At 32.8% G+C, this 19,110-nt stretch overlaps 1 protein-coding gene, 1 long non-coding RNA gene and 2 pseudogenes across 9 annotated transcripts; 3 read left to right on the forward strand and 1 right to left on the reverse strand.

Moving 5' to 3' along the window:
- The first annotated feature begins 271 nt into the window (after positions 1 to 271).
- On the forward strand, positions 272 to 687 carry LOC130509901 (uncharacterized; annotated as a pseudogene).
- A 2,311-nt stretch (positions 688 to 2,998) lies between these two features.
- Positions 2,999 to 5,570, forward strand: LOC108838068 (uncharacterized). 8 transcript variants are annotated; one of them, XR_008943811.1, is made up of 9 exons: positions 2,999 to 3,292; positions 3,361 to 3,413; positions 3,684 to 3,977; positions 4,275 to 4,364; positions 4,548 to 4,645; positions 4,723 to 4,774; positions 4,846 to 4,964; positions 5,036 to 5,113; positions 5,214 to 5,570. It is a non-coding gene; the product is annotated as an uncharacterized LOC108838068 (long non-coding RNA). The 8 variants fall into 8 exon arrangements; XR_008943810.1 differs by having other exon boundaries at positions 3,352 to 3,413; positions 5,036 to 5,570; XR_008943805.1 differs by having other exon boundaries at positions 5,036 to 5,570.
- A 3,083-nt stretch (positions 5,571 to 8,653) lies between these two features.
- On the forward strand, positions 8,654 to 10,612 carry LOC108831137 (protein CROWDED NUCLEI 4). The gene is made up of 5 exons (XM_018604703.2): positions 8,654 to 8,967; positions 9,060 to 9,332; positions 9,808 to 10,062; positions 10,143 to 10,259; positions 10,352 to 10,612. The coding sequence occupies exons 1-5, from the start codon at positions 8,743 to 8,745 to the stop codon at positions 10,490 to 10,492; spliced, it is 1,011 nt and encodes a 336-aa protein (XP_018460205.1). The 5' UTR covers positions 8,654 to 8,742; the 3' UTR covers positions 10,493 to 10,612.
- Positions 10,613 to 10,721: 109 nt separating this feature from the next.
- LOC108831136 (RNA polymerase II C-terminal domain phosphatase-like 5) lies at positions 10,722 to 11,550 on the reverse strand (annotated as a pseudogene).
- Between the last annotated feature and the right edge of the window lie 7,560 nt (positions 11,551 to 19,110).

Consider the following 19,110-nt stretch of genomic DNA (forward strand, 5'->3'; position numbering starts at 1 on the left):
AGAATTGGGGAGACGTCGCCTTCATTCTCTTGTGGGCCAGAAAATTTACCAGATCACTCAACATGCGAGCAAAGCCCAAGATATCAGCAAGTTATTGATACGGTGTGTGTTGAGGGTCTTGGACACGTGTCAGCACGGTGTGAAATGAATTTTTGAGCTGGACGCTGATGTGTCACCAGGATATAAACAACCTTTCTTTATAGTAATAGATATCTTCCTTTCAAATTCTATTAAATATTAAGCTTCTTTTAACATCTAAGATCATCCAATTATGTTAAAGTGTACGCTAAATAAACACAAAGAAAAGTGGAAAAATAGTAATAAAAAAACGGAAAGCAAAATTTTTTTCTCAATGATCTTAGTTGCATCTCTTTGGGCTGCAACTTTTTCACTCAAGGAGTAGCTCAAATGCAACCACCAGAAACAATTCCTGGAGTTTTTTCTGGTTTACCTATTGATTTGGTAAAGTGTTGGTCGTCTATTTTTAACATTGAAGAATGTGTGTTCCAAATCTCTAGTTCGATTCTTTCTGGCAAGTTCGAAAATTTTGAAGCCGCGTGTTGCAAGGCGTTCTCATCCCTAGATGCAAATTGCTGGCCTCAAATGTTTCCACTGAACCCATTCTTCCCACCTTTCCTCAAGGAAAATTGTGCTCGCATCATTTCCAACTCACCTACACACAAGTGAAAATCTGCAACTTTTAGATCAGTCATTTATCATTTTACAAGTCTTATATGTCATTGTCCCTTACTTAGATAGAACAATATAATGCAATTTTACAATCGCCCAATCTAATAAATTCTTTGGTGCTCTCTACAACAAAGATCCAAATTTTAATAAAACTATTGATTTTTTCCGTGCTATGCGCGGATTATATACTACTATATTACAAATTTGTTTCTAGTATCCTTTTTATTACTTGGTCTGTTTTCCTTTATATTTGAAGTATTGTTTTCATTTCATTTTGTATGTATATATTATAAAATTCACAGATGGTTCCAACATTTAGAGAATGATAGTTTCAATTAGAGTCTTAACATATTTTATTATGTTATAATTTTATATGACATGATATTGTCGTTACTCTAATTTTTGAATAGTTGCATGTTTTAAAACTGAAATATTTGAAATTAAGTAACTTAAAAAAATTAACATGAGTTTTATTTTTATCATAATGGATAAAAAGAACGATAGTATGTAACTACATGAGTTTGAAACAACAATAATAAAGTATATATAATTTTAGTTGTTAAATTAATTATATTTATCATTTCAATTATTAAAATAAATTTTATGTTTTCAGTTTAAATGAAAGATTTTAATTTGTCAATTGTTTATTCAAATGATCCAATTTCTTGCCGGATGAATTTTCGTAAAGACTTGATATGTTTTAAAACTTTTTTTTTTTACTTTTTGTTTCTATTAGGTGAAGTTGATTAATAATATTTTTTAAATAGGTATGGTGTGTTTCTTTAAATATTGTTTTGTAACTTTGTAGACAACTTGACAACATCTTTCCAAAAATCACATACAAAATTTCGATTCCTTCTTTGATAATAATAAAGTTATGATTTTTTTGGTAATGGTTATTTCATAGTGACTCTTGAATTTGTGAATTTCACTTTTTTGTTTGTTGTTGTGACTCATATTTATAATTCTATAGCCCTTTATCAATTATTATTCAAACTGCTGTTAACTATTAATTTTCACACTATTTTAGTATATGAGAAGTATAGTATTGTAATAGTTTTTAGAAATTTTTGATCCAAAAAACTTATATATGCATCCAAAAATCTTTTTGGTTGTTTTTATTTGTCAAAAATGGGAAGAAAAGGTTTTGTCTCAATGATCTTAGTTGTATCCCTTTGGCTGTAATTTCGGTCACATGAGAATATCTTCAAAGGTTAATTTCATTTTTTTTTATTTGACTTTCTTCAAAAAAAACCAACATGTTCCCCAATGATTTACTTCATTTTTCTTTATAAAAAAATATTCTAATTAGATTATATCACTTCTTTATAATTAATTATTAATTACACCTTTTACTTTTTAAAATTTATTTTTCTTGAATTTTTTTTTGTTTTAACAGTAATCTGACACAATTACTATTTACTATAATTTAAACATTATCAGTTAATAAAATTATTACACATAACATGAATAAATAAATAAATAAATAAAAACAAAAAATGAATAGATAAACAAAGAACATTGTATTTTACAAGAAACCACCATAATATATATATATGTATATATATCTTAAGTGATTAATCAAAGTATTTCCAAACAAAAAATGATTGTATTCTATTTTAAATTCTTGTAAATCGAACATAAAATTCTCGGGAATGAATATTTCCATGTTCTTCATTATTAATATTTCATTATTAATATCTAATTATTTAAAATAATAATATTAACTTTAAAATTACTCGGGTAATATCAACACTTATAATTTATCTAAGTTAAAATTACAATAAGTTAAAAACTAAAGATTAGTTTATAATTAAAAATGTTATCTTCAAAAATGAAGAGTTGAACATCACAAATTTGAAGAAAACTATTCAATTTTTCAAATTTGAAGAAATGAATAAAAAATTAAATTTCATTAGAGTAGAAAATGAAGCAAAAGTGAGAAAAATGAAGTACTACTGAAGATGCGCTCAAGTGCAATTACCAATTAAATCACCTTGTAAATTAATTTTAAATAAAAAAGATTAATGATATAAAATTTATGATTTCGAATAAGACCAATTTTAAATATAATATAATCTGATAAGATAATAGTATACTTTCGAAAATTCTTGTATAAATTTATACAACTTTATTAATATCATACACTAATAGTGACATAAATATAAATACATAATTTACTAAAGTATCATATCTTATATAATAAAGTTGGCTTTTTCTCCTTGGGGGGAATAATAACACATGTCCTCAAATGGCAAATAAATAGGCCATCGAAATATAATTGATTTTAAAAATTTAATCTAGCTTAAGCCCTTATGTTCCAGGCCCATCTACTTCTTCTCCTGCCTCTCACTGTTATTTCGTTTCAGCTATCCGCAGCTCAACCAACCGACGGAGTGAAACCTCAGAGAAATGCTTCTTCTTTGCTTTAACACTATATAATTACGATTCTCAGTTATGTCTTTCAATCGTAGCTCCCACTACGTGATCATTAATTTAATTCCCCACCTCCTCTGTTATTACGATTTTTCTAATCTATAAATAAGATGCAAGTTTAAGAAAGCAATGAAAAGTTATTTACGACATGCTATTCCTCGACAAGGTATATCCAAGCAGCAGTGTTTTAATTTTTGCTTTTGTGAGAAACTAATTTTCTACCAGCGCCACCAGCTATCATCTCCCACCATCGGACATGTGTCGCCTCTTTGATTCTATACCTTTAGGTGAGGGAGATTGTTTGATTAGTTTTTTGTGAAAACTTAAGATTAGTGTGTTAATCTCTAGAAGCCTCCAAATTTTCTTTTCTAAATTATGCTGACTAGGTGTTCTTCGTTGCGAGGATCACGACGTCTAGATCAGTTTCATTATCAACTTATGTACAAACTGATTTAGCCATTGTGGCACTTAGAATTATATCTCTTTTATCTTATGAAACTTGAGAGTTCTCTACACATGCGTTCATTTTTATTTAATTTCTTTAACGTGTGTTGCAGATATCATCGCCACATGAAGGTCATCAATGGACAGTCTCTTAGCAAACACCCGTTCTTGGACGGAGTCAGCATTCCCACCTAACCCCAAAAGAGATACGATTACATATTAGCACCAGCCATAACATGTATATGTCATTAACTGTCTCACAATTATAATTGGCTATTTCAGGGGACCTCTGATTAACGGCTACCTTTGGGACCAGGCTGCTCATGAGTTGTACAACAAGTTCAACGAATGTCTCGCCGGTCCTGCTGTTGTAATAGTAACAGCATCTAACACTAAACGTACTGGAGGTAAGACGTTTTCCATGTTTTAGTCAAGAACATCTTGATTAATTTGAATTATATTTATCAAGCACAGTCTGAAGTCTTTAGAATTTTCCGAATTTGTTCAACTACGTCCAAAGCATAGATAGGTAAGGTTAACATAAAGCTCTTAATTTAGATTCAGTTAGTTTTCATTACTCAGGGTAACATGAGACAGACAATAGGAAGCTACAATGGTCTTCTTGAGATTTAAATCTATGAAATTGTGGGAGTGTTTTGATTATATTGGAATAGACGGTGATTTGTTTGTTTTTTCTGGTCCAGGCGAACCGGAGATACTAAGCAAAGGAGAGCAAGTGTCAGCTGAAGGAATGTTGTTGGTTTGCCTACTTCCATTGGAAAAATAATTAAAAAGTACATCTGTAAAATTGGTTAATTAGTTTCTGATTACGCGTGCTTTGGTAAACTAGAATTTAGTGTGGTAATAAGCTTCTCTTACAACTTTTGTTTTAAGAAGTCTCTTGGTTTTGCTCAAGTGCTTTATTTCTAAATGTTTCTCTAATCTTCTGGAAATGCTTCTATATTTTGTTCGTTTAGAATCAAATGTAGACGGAGGTAACAAACTAAAGTGCAGATCCTTACTATTGGAGTGATCTTTTCCTCAAGATTTTTGCCTTAAACATGAACCAATTCAGGTAATTTTTAAAGTCAGGTCGACACATAAAGCATAAATAGTAAGTACATTTAACAACAACATTTTTTCAATTGTAAGTGGCATTGATGTGTCCAAAATGCAGAGATGCCAATGTGACTGGAGTTGAAATGTACATTACAAAACCCTTACCTTATAGTTTCCCTTATTATGTTGGTTACGTGTCCTTTCTCTTTGTAAAAGGTACCGTGGTGAAATATCGGTCAATGACAATGGCGGGAAGGAATTTTGTGCTCCTTGGTGATACTGGTCCTGAGCTAACAGGGAGGCAGACAACGGAGCTTATTGACAACTACTTTGAGGTTACTCATACTCATCTTATATTTCACCTCCCTAACAATCTAAACTGACTTAATCATGTTTGATATGGCAGGCTAATGGGGACATGTGTGATAACCATGAGATGCCAACTCCACAATGTCTGGTGGAAGTCTCCAGCTAAAACTTTACAGTTAAGAGACAGACCATAACTGTGACAAGGGTTGTTTTTCCTGTAGTTCTGCCACCATCTGTAGCAGCAGAAAACTAACCTGACGCAATCGATGAAACAGCACATGCTCCTCAAGTAATTCCATTCTGCCGTAGATGAAGCTGAGGCAAGTGCATCTATCTAGGAGACTGGCGTGCAGGAGAAAGCTAAGCGCATAAGTCATAACTAAACCAGCCACAATCACACCAATCCAATCATTGGTTGCTTGATAGGACCATTCTCTATCTCTATCTAAGATTTCTCTTTGTTTTTTTTACCTTCCACCTTTTGCTTAGCTTTTTTCCCATACAAACTCTTTTTCATAGGATTTCCTTTTGTTGTTGCCAAAAAGGTTTTCCCTTTTGTTTTTGACCCAACAACTTTTTGCCTTTTATGTGTAAATACAGACGCTTAAGTTAATATCACATTTACTTCTTCATATTAACATAATTGGTTGTATGATGAAAAAGACCAAGCCCTAAAACACTTAAATGGTTGCCAAAGTTGGTTAGGAACTGCAACTATGACCACTCCCTAAAGCACTTGAGTTGTCTAGAGAAATGTTCAAGCCGTAAGCAAGTTTTTATTTACTTTTAAAAAAAAAAATCTGATCATTTTTGACTAAGGAATTGTATATATTAATTTGACAAGAGAACAAAAAATCTGTAATTTCCACCACGGCGGCACTAAATATGTGCTATCATATTAATTTTTTCATAATATTTTCAGTACGACAATCGTATCTACTCCATACCTTAAAAACATATGTAGTTAGCTTACGTTCGACCCAATGTATTCTTTCTCTTTCCACGCCACCAACACTAGCCCGGATTTGATTGACTACTTTTGAAGTCACCTTAAAGTGTTGTTATTGTACTGAATATATATATATATATATGCCTCTTTGTTACAAAAATATAATATATATGCCTCTTCTTCGGTAGATTAAAGATTAGAGTTGGCCATTACCAATAAGTTAATCCGAAATCAGATTGAACGATAAGAATTGAATCAACTCTACATTCACAGATATAATAATCATTTTTAAAAACTGTTAAAGCCAAATGTTTTCCTTTAATAACAGAAGCAAATCGAGTTGTGGAAAGTAAAAGAGTATTTATTTTATTTTTGCTAAAACAGAGTCAAAGAGTTTACCGCACCAACAATAACAAAATAAATTTCCTAAGTTAAGATTAACAGATTGAAGGTCAAATGTATTATGTTTAGCACATCACTAGATTACACTCACTTCTCTTCACAATAGGAATTTTTTTTGTCATCCTCTTCAGGATAAAATTACGCAATGTGTTATGATTTGTTATAGGCTTGGAACATCTACTAATGTCTCAACAAATTATGAACCAATAAAGCAAATATGTTACTAATATAATGTACAAAATTCTTGATATAGAAAGAAGAGGGAGAGAGAAAATGGTCACTGACTTTAAATAAAAAAATTGGTTAATAACTTGAAACCGACAACTAATTTTTTTTTATCTGATTTCAAATAATAATGCAAAATAGACGATAAACAAACAAGATATTTTATCTAACTAACAATACTTTAAGACTTTAGGTATGTTTACTATCATATCTAATTGTTGATATTATGTGTAAAAATTATATACAACGGTAAAAATATTATTTTTTCTAAATTTATAAGACTACATAAGTTTTGTATCAAAGTAATGAAATAATATTTGAAAAACCGGCACGTAGCGCCGGCAAACCCTTAGTTAATATTATATATTTTTGTTAGCAAAAAAGAATATCAATACCATTAAAAGATGATCATTTCCAAATTATACCCTTAACGAAATACTAAAATTTTCCAAATATACCATTACTATTTTAAAGAGAATTAAACATTCATTAATAGCAAAAAACTCATTATGTTTTTAGGCTTATATAACTTACTTTTTGGGCTTGTATAACTAAAATTTATATACTTGACTACAAATCAAATCGGGTTTATGAGTTTAATCTCCATCTAATTATTTTTGTAGTTTCCAAAAAAAAAATCAAATCGGGGTTGTAGACGTATAAATCAAATCAAGCTTATTGGATTAGTCCTCATAGTTTATATTATCAGTGGATATTTATGCAGATCTTTTAATGATATTGATATCGATTTCTAAAAAAAAAGAATCACACGATTACATACATTTTATATGGTATTGGTATGTATGGTTACCATTAATATTGGTTGTTACCTTGATTTACATGCACTTCTAATTTAGTATCAAGCAAATTTTAAAGCAAGAGAAAATATTTCATTATTAATCGGATTAATGGTACCAGATCGTGGATTAATAACGATTTTTGGAGTTTTTACCGGATTCTATCAAACTTTTAATTAACGACTTTTTCATATAAAGTATTGGGTCTACCGGTTCAACCATAGATCTGGGTCGAATATAAAATCATCCCTTAAAACTCAAACATTATAATAAAATAACTTTTAAACTATTTGTTTTCTAACAATGAAAACACAAATCCACGCTTTCTAAGTACGTGTCAAAATCTAGTTTATCTCTTAATTTTATTGGTCAAGATATCATCTTGAAGAATTGCATCTAAATTCACTTATACTTGTTATATTAATATAATTAATATTAATATGCATGTTCATGCAATTTAATCAAAAAAAAATTGTCTTAGTAAAGCATAAAAGGTATCAAAAGCAAATTCTATAAACTTGAAAGTAAATAGTTTTTGACCAAGTAATTAATATTTTATAAAATAATAAACTGAAAATAAATTATATAAATTAGTAAAATATCAAAATATCAAAATTCTAACACTATTAGTTATGAGACTATGGAGATATGCTTTCCGGATTTCAAGATTGTTCATATTTCATGCGCGTAAAATCAGATTTGATATTTTTACATAGAACTTCAAGGTCTTTCCATAAAAATCTTTATTTTATTAGTTTTTCTATTATATCTGGTTATCTGAATCACCTTAAGTCTGATTAATAGAATAGTCGTCCGTTGTAAAAAAAATGTTAGTTATAGAATCCTATTATATTTGGTATGTGATGTCAGATTATATGGATTTCAAACCAAACACACATGAAATAATAATAATAATTATTATTACTATTAAAAGAATTATAAAAATTAAACCAAATATGCACAAAAGTTTTGAATATTTAATAAACACATCAACGTTCACTTTACTATAATTTTTATTATCCGAGTTAGAATCAAACAGTATAGGATTTATTTTGGCTATATTTTATTGATTACACAAAAACCAAATTGATATGTATTGTTGCAACCCAGAAAATCAATGAAAGAACAGTTAAACCTTTTTTCTCAAAAAAAAAAGAACAGTTAAATTTTTTAGGAAAAAAAAAAAATTTAAAAACATTCGTCTTTCAAAAAAAAAAATGAAAGAAAAGATTGCGTTAGGAGCTAAAAATCTGAGCAATAAAAACTCGCCACGAGGCATAGACGCATTGCCTTTAATTGAAAAGTTGTAACGGCTACTTCATTTTGAATTACCCCCATCACGTCTCTGCAAAATCTCTCTCTGTGTTGCTTTCTTGTCAAACCCCTCAACTCTCTTCTTCTTAATTCGTTTCTTGTTCTTGAAAAGCGACCATGAGTAGCAGCGATTCGGATACGAGGGCGAGAATGAATCTGTCGCAAGAAGTGGACGACTACATCAAAGACACCATTGACCACTCCTTAGGGCTTCCCATCTCAATCGAATCTCTCCAGAAGAAGCTTCTTGCGTCTGAAGAATCACATCTCCGTCTCCGAGATCAATACCTACTTCTCCTTTCCAGATTAAAGGAGAAAGACCAAGTACTAGACAGAGTTAGGGTTAGTAACTCTCGTTCTGGGTTTCTTTATTTTTTTCCTGGGATTTGAGATGTGATCTTGTTTTTTTCTTTTGTTGTTTCTCTGAATTTTAGTCGGAAGCGAGTTTAAACGCACAGGCGTTGAAGAAGTTCGTGGAGGAGAACCAGAAACTGGCGGAGGAGTGCGGAAACTTGTTGGGCCAGTGTAAGAAATGGGAAAGAGAGTGCTTGCTTTATCATCAAGACCGCGACGCCTTGATGGAGTTCGGGAACGAAGCGGATGAGAGGGCGAGGGAAGCGGAATCTAGGGTTCGTGAATTGGAAGAGGAAGTTGCAAGAATGTCTGAGGAACTGCAAGCTCGTAAACGACACATTGGGATTGAGCAAGTAAGAACTTCTCTTCGTATAAGTAAAAAAGATTGTTCTTGACCAAAATGGTTTCTCATGTTGTTATATGCCTTCACTATTAAGTTGACATTGCATAGATTCATATGTCCATCCTTATCGTGTTGATTCGCATAAAGACTTAAACTTGTAGGTATGATCTGAGACACACTATGCTAGTCCACATTAATAAGTGTCTAGCTTAATATTATCTGGTTCTGATATTGGATTTCACTTATGCACTATTGCTAGCTGTAAGTGGATGAAAGAAGTTGTAAGATGTTGGCTTGTCTTTGATTATTGAGAGATTCTTGATTTTTTATCTACCTGCAATCCTCTTGAGGGTTCATGTTACGGTACCAACTAGAAAGATCTGTTAGTGTCAAAACTTCTACTTCATATCATTTCAGCTGGAAATATAACATCTTTGTGTTCATCATCAATATATCTTATGTATATTCATTTTTTCCCTCAAAAGGTTGACAACTGCTCACCACTAGAAGAAGATTTGCTTGATTCAGTTTTGGGATCACTCATAAGCAAAGATGAAAATATAGTAGGGCGTCTCTTCTTAGAGGCAAACATTCAAGACCAGTCTTGCCAAGCCTTGTTGAGCAAATGGGATCGATTAAAGCCTTCAACGCAAAAGGTTCTGTCTTTAGTCTCAGTGGCAAAGAAATTTGAGAAAGAAAGGGAATGCATCATCCAGAATCTCGCTAAAGCCGAGCAAGAGGTAATATAATAATTAATAAACCTGCTCTTTATTGTTCTGTTTCTGAAATCCTTCCACCTAACTTACAAACTTATAAACAGGCTGAACTTGTGAGCAAGCAGAACCGAAAACTGGATAAAGAAAATCGTAAGCTGTTAAGGCAGCAGCAAAGCCCTCTTGGTTCTTCTGAGAAAAGCCACAAAACCGCATCTGCTAAGGTAAAAAAAAAAAAAAAAACCACAAAAAAAAATGAAAAGCATGATCTATGGAAAAACATGGTTTCTAACCCGGAGATGGTTTTATGTTACAGTCAAACAAGAGAAAGTGTCCAAAGATGATGAGCAGCCCAATCGAGAAGATGCTTGAGTTTAGCGGCAGTCCAGAAATTAACAGGAAGCCTCTGTCACCTGTGTGGGATAACTCTTTAGATTCTAGGATGACTAAGAAGTGATGACAAACATGTCTCTCTGTAATATCAAATGTACAACTGAAGAATTAATGGCTTGTAAACTAACACAATGCTTGTTTTGTTTGTCATCTGATCTGATTGAAAGTTTTGCATTTGTTATTGTGTGTATTTGAGAAACTGCAAACAAAAATAGCAGTTTCTTAAAAAAGTAAACAATATTAGTATTCCATATTCTAAAAAAAAAAAGACTAATCGACAGTGAAAGTGAAAGTCAGAAGCAACACTGTGTACAAGGTTCACGTATCAAAAGCCTCAAGTCGTTAGAATCCACTTCTTCGAATCTTCGGTGAGCTTTCTGAAGGAGTTTCAGAACATTACACAATGCTCCACTGCTTCGACTCTCGTCTATCTTCCTCTCTGCTTAAGATTCTCCCACACTGCATATACCCTCTCTGAAATAACTGTTCTCTGAGATCTTCAACAAGTTCCTCTTGTGTTGCGGCCAAACACTACTCGTATCATCAACAATAACCACTCTTCGTTTATCAGCAGAGAGGAGATCAAGTGTCTTCATACGAGGGCTTTTCTCTCTCGTTATGACTCTATCTCCGAAATAGACTTTATCAGGATCAATCAAACTCAATACCCTCTTCGCGTAACTGTAAGTTCCCATCGTGTAAACGTACATGTGGAAAATCTTGTTGGCTTCTTGTAGAAACTCGTGGAGGAAAGGTCGTAACTTTATGAGATGCTCGTTGTTGGGATTGCCTTTCTCGAACCTCCACAGATCAACCCTTGATTCAGCTTCTTCGATCAGATACCGTTCTCTCTTAGAAAGCTCTGAAACGTAGATAGTGTGGAGAAGCGTGTGATCCAAGTCAAGCACTAGGTGTAGTTTCTTCTTCTTTTCTTCGTTCAGACAGGAGGAGGGTTTGTTTCTTCGCTCGGTTTTGTCGAATAAACTAAGGAATTGCTGTATAAACGACATAGCTTCTTCTGTGGCTTAATTGGTGGCGACAACAAGAACAATAAACCTAATTTGATCTCGTTTGCTTGTTTCACCAAAAACAACAAACCTAATTTGATCGGAATCAACAACGAGTGAATAATTGGTAATAACGAGTCTGATCTCGTTGGCTTGTTTGTATATATATAATAGAGAGGGAGAGATTGGAGCTTTGGAGCTGAGTAAAGAGAAAAGGAAATTACAAAGTGATTTTCCTTTTCTGTAAAACACTACGTGCGTGTTAACGCCGAATTAATAATTATAATTAATTGAATATTATATCCTCTCGATTTCTATATTATTATATTCACTAGGCGCAAATCTATTTTTATTTTTAAAGTACTATTTAAATATAAAAGTAAGTTATTTTTTTATAAAATAAAATATTTTTTAAAAAATATAGTATCCACTATTTAAGTTAGTCATATATCAACATTTCAAAAACACAATTTTCAAAAAAAAAAGAGAATAATAATTCATATAAGACTAATGTTTAAAATTAAACTTTTATTGTGCTGTTACATTTTTAAATAAACAAACAAAAAACAAGTGTGTAATATATGAATAGTAAAATTTCATCAAAACAGATTTCACTAAATATAAAATTTTCAAACTAATATTATATAAAAAAATGAAAATAATATAAAACATACTGTATGTCTTGTGCTTTTATTATTACCACAGAAAAGCATGCATAAAATCACACAAAAATAAATAATTGTTTATTTTATAGACAATCTATTCTATTAAAATTAGGGAAACATTCCGAAAAAATCTACTTATAAAAGTTGTGTTGGACTTTTTCATTTAGCTATCTATGTTACCATATATATTATGTTACCTATTATTTCGAACCAAACCTAACCAATAGCCATACAAAATCATAACAATAACTATTCTCGCATGTACCATATCTATCCAATAGCCCATCCTAAATCTATGGTATGTCTAACACAAGAAAACAAAACATATTGGCAGATAAATGGGCTTGGCCCGATTTTAGTTTAATTTGTTAAGATTCTAGCCATTATTTTAAAACCCAATATATAAAATAAAATAATTTTAGTAAGACCCATTTTTTCAATATAGTAAAACTCATTCTTTTTAAATTCATTTTACATCTATATCAAATCATTTATAATTTAAAAACTTAGATCTAAATTTGTAATAATATATGTCTAAAGCTTAATTTTTAGTTTAGATTTGTAATATATTGACTATTTTTTTTTAAACTGATAGGTTTATATTAACTACATTTATTACGTTGATAGTTAATACATATATATAAATATGTGCCACAGTAGCAATAGATTTAATTAGATTTTACAACTTAGGTTAAACATACAAACATCGTTTTCAAAAACTTTTCTAACATATTTCAAAAACGCAAACACCTCAGAACATCCATATAAATCAATATATTTTTAATTTAAAAGTAAACAATCTATATAAACACACAATACATATCGGTGTTAAACGGAAAAAAACCCGCGCTTTCTAAGCGCGGGTCAAAATTTAGTTTAATATTATAATTTTAACAGATTTGGGTTATATTATTTTAATCCCAAATTAACATCTAAAACACACATAAAATCTGTTAGGATTTAGATATAAATATTTTCTTAATCTTTTACTTAGATATTAATCTTATTCACATTTATTCCAAAGTTAATATAAGGGAAATTTTACCTTTACATTTTCTTTAGTACTACTATTCAATTTTATCACTAATCAAAGAACATTTTTATTTTGTAAAAGACTAATCTAACTTTACTTTATATTCAAATTTACTAGAGAACTCGTCAGCGCCTTCAAATCTCGTCGGATTACCAACGGAGAGAATTTGATAAATTGTCTAATTTGAGAGTTCTATAAATAGTGGGAAAAAGACATGAGGTTAAGTTTGGTTATTTAGGGATACGATGATACTTTACATATTAAAATTTAAATAAAGTTGATTAAGATATAAATGAAATGTCGCACTCCCACTAATATATTAATATGTGCTAGGATAATTTGTTAATTTATTAATTAAGTGGCTCAATTATAATTCTTATATAGTAGATTTTTAGGTTGTTTTGGGTTATTAATTAGTTGTTCTGTTAATTAGAACATCTCCACTGCAATTCTATTTTGTCCTCCATAATTTTCTTTGAAATTAAAAATTTTATAGAGGCATATCATTGAAGAAAAAGTTATTTTATAGCAGGATTACTGTATTTTTCAAAAGTATATGAAGAAAAAGAATAGAATTGCATTGGACATGGTTTTAATATAGGAGATGGTCAAAAATACCATTTTTTGTACCACATTTCATTTATACCTTAACCAATTTTACCATTAAAATTTTAATGAGAAAAATATCATTATACCCTTAACTAATTAAACCTAAAACTATTTTTTTCTCCTACGATTTCTTAAATCTCAGATCCAAATTTAACCTGATCAAATCCGGTGTTTAAAAGCGTCGGCGTTGACGAGTTCTCTGGCCAGATCCGACAATGCTGACAATCTCAAACGAACAAGACAAATCTCTGTGACGAATCTAACAATGGTGACCGGAAAATCTATGGTGATCACCATCTCTTTGTTTAATTTTAGCATGATTTCTCAATTAAATCAGTTTCTGGGACTTTTAAATCTCAAATTTATAAAACCTTATAAATATTTATCTATGAAGAACATAGTGATTTTGTATTATCGTTTTGAGTATTAACTAAAAAAGTTTAGTATGTGTAATATATATGAGGTGGAAGGTTATTGTTTTGGTAATGTAACACTCTATTTTGCTATTTTATGAGATTCGTGTCTTTTATGTCTTATTTTGCGTAAAATATCTGAAGAAAATAGAGAATGGATTTGTTGAACTACATAAGCATATTTCTTCTTGTCTTACACATGTTCGTCATTGGCTTTTAACATTAAATGTGTTATAAGAGTTCATACTTTACCCTGCTCCAAAATCATCTCACTGAACTCTCCAGGTAAGGACTCTAGCAACTCTGAAATGTATCTCATGTATTTGAAAAAAACCAATAAATCAATGGGCCAAAGATAAATGGTTTATAAATCTGTCTCAGTTTGTGCTCGGCGTGGAGACCTGGGTGGGGATTGGACATCCTTTGATGTCTGCTTGGACATTTGGGCAGTCTAATATCCTTCTTTTTTTGCAGAACTTGAATATCTTAAAGCTTGATGTTGTTGTTACTACAGCTTGACCTTTTCTAGGAATGTTGCTGCTTGTTGTTTCTGGTGATCTATTCCCTGCATGTTGGTTTGCTAGGGTTTGTAGGCTTGGGTCAGGTTTGCTGACCTACTTCTCTCTATATCCATGATGCTTAGTGAGCTAAAGAAATTATCATAAACCAATACTTTGGCGATGTCACAGAAGTATCAATAACCGAAGTTATAAGGTGAACGCCACGTTCAAGTGATTAACATCAATGATTGAGAATGGAAATTGATATACCAAGGATTAAGGAGTAGTTTAGCAAAACACATCAGTATATGGTGGTTGAACGAAGCTAAATTTACAATATTTGAATTATTGTGATTTTGTTCAAATCAAATTTGTACTCGACATTGAAATTTCTATTTTTTTGGGTTGATTAATAGAAATATATATTATTAAAAAAAAAGAACAACAACGCTATATTGGTTATTGGGATCACATCCTATTGGATCCAGCATCAATACAATTAAAATAGCAGCCTTTATTTTGACATCCCCTTGATGTTTCAAGAAATTAACAAGAATGTCATTCCTATTTTTATGGTTAATTATTTTAATTATTTTTTAATTATTCATTAAACTCCATATATTGTAATATATTTTTAAAACTGATTTTTCATTAACTTCTTATCTAAAAATGTGAGTGTACAAGTTTGAAACACACACATATATATATATATATCAATAGTATTAAAATAGGAACATGACCTATTGATATAGGTGTGGTCCAATTATTTTAATATAATTATTAAAGCCTCTTATTAATCACTAAAAAAAATATTATACAAATAAAAACACAAATATAATTAAAAAATAAATATAAAAATTAAACTTTAGAATAAATATAAAAAATAAATATGTCCGTCCTTTTAAGGGCGGGTCAATATCTAGTTTTTCTTTGAAATGGAACGGTTTCGGCTAATCTCTTTTGCCTTTTTATCTTTTTATTTGGTTTATTTCAAGTATTGGATAAGATATATATAAATCTCCTAAATCTCGTATGTAGTTCGAGATATACATAAGACTTATAGATAAACTTATATCTTAGATAGATCAACTTAAGTCGGTTTATTGTCATGTATATATATGTTTCGTATGTTAATATAGAAGGCACGTTGTTTCTAAATAGTTTCACATGGTATCAGAGCAGAGATCATAGACCTAATTTTATTTTTTTGCTCCTGAGTTATTAACGTGAGTTGCAAGGTGTTGCAAGTATGGCTAGTGAGAGTCAAGAGTCGAAGGATTTAGTGGTGAAGCAAACTGAGAACATGGAGGTTTCACAGTACAAGTTGTTTTCCTCCGAAAATCCCGGTGCTATGATTACTTCCGTTCATCTGAAGGGAGATAACTATAATGAATGGGCCATGGAGGTGGCAAACGCTCTTCGTGCGAAGAAGAAATATGGTTTCATTGATGGGTCGTTAGTGAAACCAACCAAAGATGGTCCGGAGTTAGAGTCATGGCTAAGTGTAAACTCTATGATAGTGGGATGGATCCGCACATCCATAGAGCCAAGAGTACGTTCTACGGTGACGTTTATTACCGATGCTCACAAGTTGTGGGAGAATCTACAGAAGCGTTTTGCAGTTGGTAATAAAGTTCGAGTCTATCAGTTGATGGAGCAACTAGCAGCGTGTAGACAGAATGGTCAAGCTGTCATTGAGTATTACGGAAAGTTGGCTGTAATGTGGGAAGACCTTCAAACGTACAGACCTCCTCCTGCGTGTACCTGTTTAGCAGCGTCTGCCTATGAGAAGGAACGTGAGGATGAGTGTGTGCATCAGTTTATCATGGGCTTAGATGAGGTCAGATTTGGCAATGTTGTGACTGCCATCATTGAAGCTGATGAGATTGCGGATCTTGGCAAAGTTTACGCCAAGGTCATTAGAGAAGAAGGTCGCCTCAATGCATCTAAAGCAAGGGAGGTACAGCAGCAAGATGCTGTTGGGTTTGTTACTCGCCGAGAAGCCGAACAAGATGATCAACGACGAGATAGAAAACCTGATGCTACCATGACACCTAATAATGGTAAAGGAAGAGATCGTACTTGTTCTAACTATGGGAGAACAAGTCATGATAAGAATACTTGCTGGCAAATAATTGGGTATCCAGAATGGATGATGGAAAGAAGAGGAAGAGGTGATGGACGTGGCTCCTACAGAGGAAGTCGCGGGTCTAGCAGAGGAGGAGGAGGCCGTGAAGCACTTCTTATGGCTCATGCTACTAGTTCGCATGGTGCAGCAACTGCAGATCTAACTCGTGAACAATGGAAGGCAATCACTCAGATCATTCATGAAGGGAAATCGAGTGGTTCGGCTGATAAATTGTCGGGTAAGATATTTGGTGATACTATCATTGACACAGGGGCCTCTCATCACATGATAGGGGATTACTCAGTTCTTGTTAACGTGAGAGAGACGGCTCCTTGTGTAGTTGATCTTGCGGATGAAGGAACAATTATGTCGACAAGTATGGGTGATTTGGTCTTGACAGACAGAGTATCACTCAAAGATGTTTTATACGTTCCAGATCTTAAGTGTTCTTTGATCTCGGTGTCTAAATTATTGAAACATACTAACTGTTTGGCATTGTTTACCGATGCAATATGTGTGTTGCAGGACCGTTCTTCGAAGACTCTGATTGGAGCCGGTGAAGAGCGTGATGGGGTTTATTACTTTAAGGATGTTGAAGTCGCTAAGATAAACAGAGCTGATGGTTATGTGAGTCAACTTCTGTGGCACCGAAGACTTGGGCATCCAGCGTTTTATGTGCTTTCTTCTTTACCGCAATTTTCTGGTGTTTTGAATAAAGTTTGTCCTAGTCCTTGTGACGTGTATTATAGGGCAAAACAAACAAGAGATGTATTCTTTGATAGCATTAATAAAACGAGTGCTTGTTTTGAGTTGATTCACGTTGATGTGTGGGGACCGTATCGTGTTCATTCTTCTTGCGGAGCTGTGTATTTTCTCACTGTTGTGGATGATTATTCTCGTGCTGTATGGACCTACTTGATGCTAGAGAAATCAGAGGTTCGAAATCTGCTGCAACGATTATGCATCTATGCAGAGAAACAGTTTGGTGAGTCGGTTAAGATGATAAGAAGTGATAATGGGACTGAATTTATGTGCTTAAGCTCGTTCTTCCGAGAGTATGGGATTGTTCATCAGACGTCCTGTGTGGCGACGCCACAACAGAATGGGAGAGTAGAGAGAAAGCATCGCCATATACTCAATGTGGCTCGTGCTTTACTATTTCAAGCAAAGCTACCTGTCAAGTTCTGGGGGGAGGCGATCTCAACAGCAACGCATGTGATCAACATGACTCCAACGCCTCTGTTGAAAGGGAAATCCCCATATGAAATCCTCTTCAAGAAGAAGCCACCGTATGAGACTTTGCGAGTGTTCGGTTCACTCTGTTATGTGCATCAGAAGAATCGTAGTGGAAACAAGTTTTTACCAAGAAGCAGAAGATGTATCTTTGTTGGTTATCCATTTGGGAAGAAAGCTTGGCGTGTATATGACTTAGATGAGAAAGTGTTTCTGGTGTCCAGAGATGTTGCGTTTCAGGAGGATGTATTCCCCTATGAAGAGAAGATAGATACGGTCGATCATGTAGTTACTACTGAAGTTGTTGATGATGACTGGATTTGTGTTTCTTTTCCTATAGTATATTCACCGACTACAGACAACAGGGGGAGTGATGTGCAAGAAACACAAGTATCTGGGGTAGAGGTAGAGGATGCATGGGTTGCTGAGCCTAGTGGAGTGTCATCTTTACCTGCTACTGGCTCTGCAAAGACAGAGGCTGTTGAGGAAGTAAAAGACTCAAAAGTCACTGAGGCTACAAAAGAGATGGGCAGAGGAACAGAGAGAAGATTCCCTCTATAAAGCTTTGAGATTATGTGAACTACAACGCAACCTGTTTGCAAGAACCCCAGCACACTCCCACGCTCACGGCTTCAGTCAAAGAGTCTTCGTTGATCCCTGTAAGTAATACACCATATCCTCTTGTGAATTTTATTACTGATGCTCGGTTTTCACCAGCACACAAACTGTTTCTTACGGCTGTTTTTGAAGATTTTGAGCCCAAAAGTTATAAGTAAACAGTTCAACATGAGATATGAAGGAACTCTATGAAAGATGAGATGGTGGCATTTGAGGTCAATAAAACATTCAGTGTGGTGGATCTACCGCCTGGAAAATACGCTATTTGTAACATGTGGTTGTACAAGAACAAGTATGGAGCTAATGGCAAAATAGAAAGACGCAAATCTCGGCTTGTGGCTCTGGGAAATCGTCAAGTAGAGGGAGAAGATTACTCAGAGACGTTTGCACATGTTTCAAAGATTACTACAATTAGAAGTCTTTTGTGGATTATTGCAGGAAAATGATGGATTGTGCATCAAATAGATGTTCATAAT

The sequence above is a fragment of the Raphanus sativus genome, chromosome 3 (genome assembly GCF_000801105.2).
Source record: "Raphanus sativus cultivar WK10039 chromosome 3, ASM80110v3, whole genome shotgun sequence".
NCBI classification, from domain to species: Eukaryota; Viridiplantae; Streptophyta; class Magnoliopsida; order Brassicales; family Brassicaceae; genus Raphanus; species Raphanus sativus.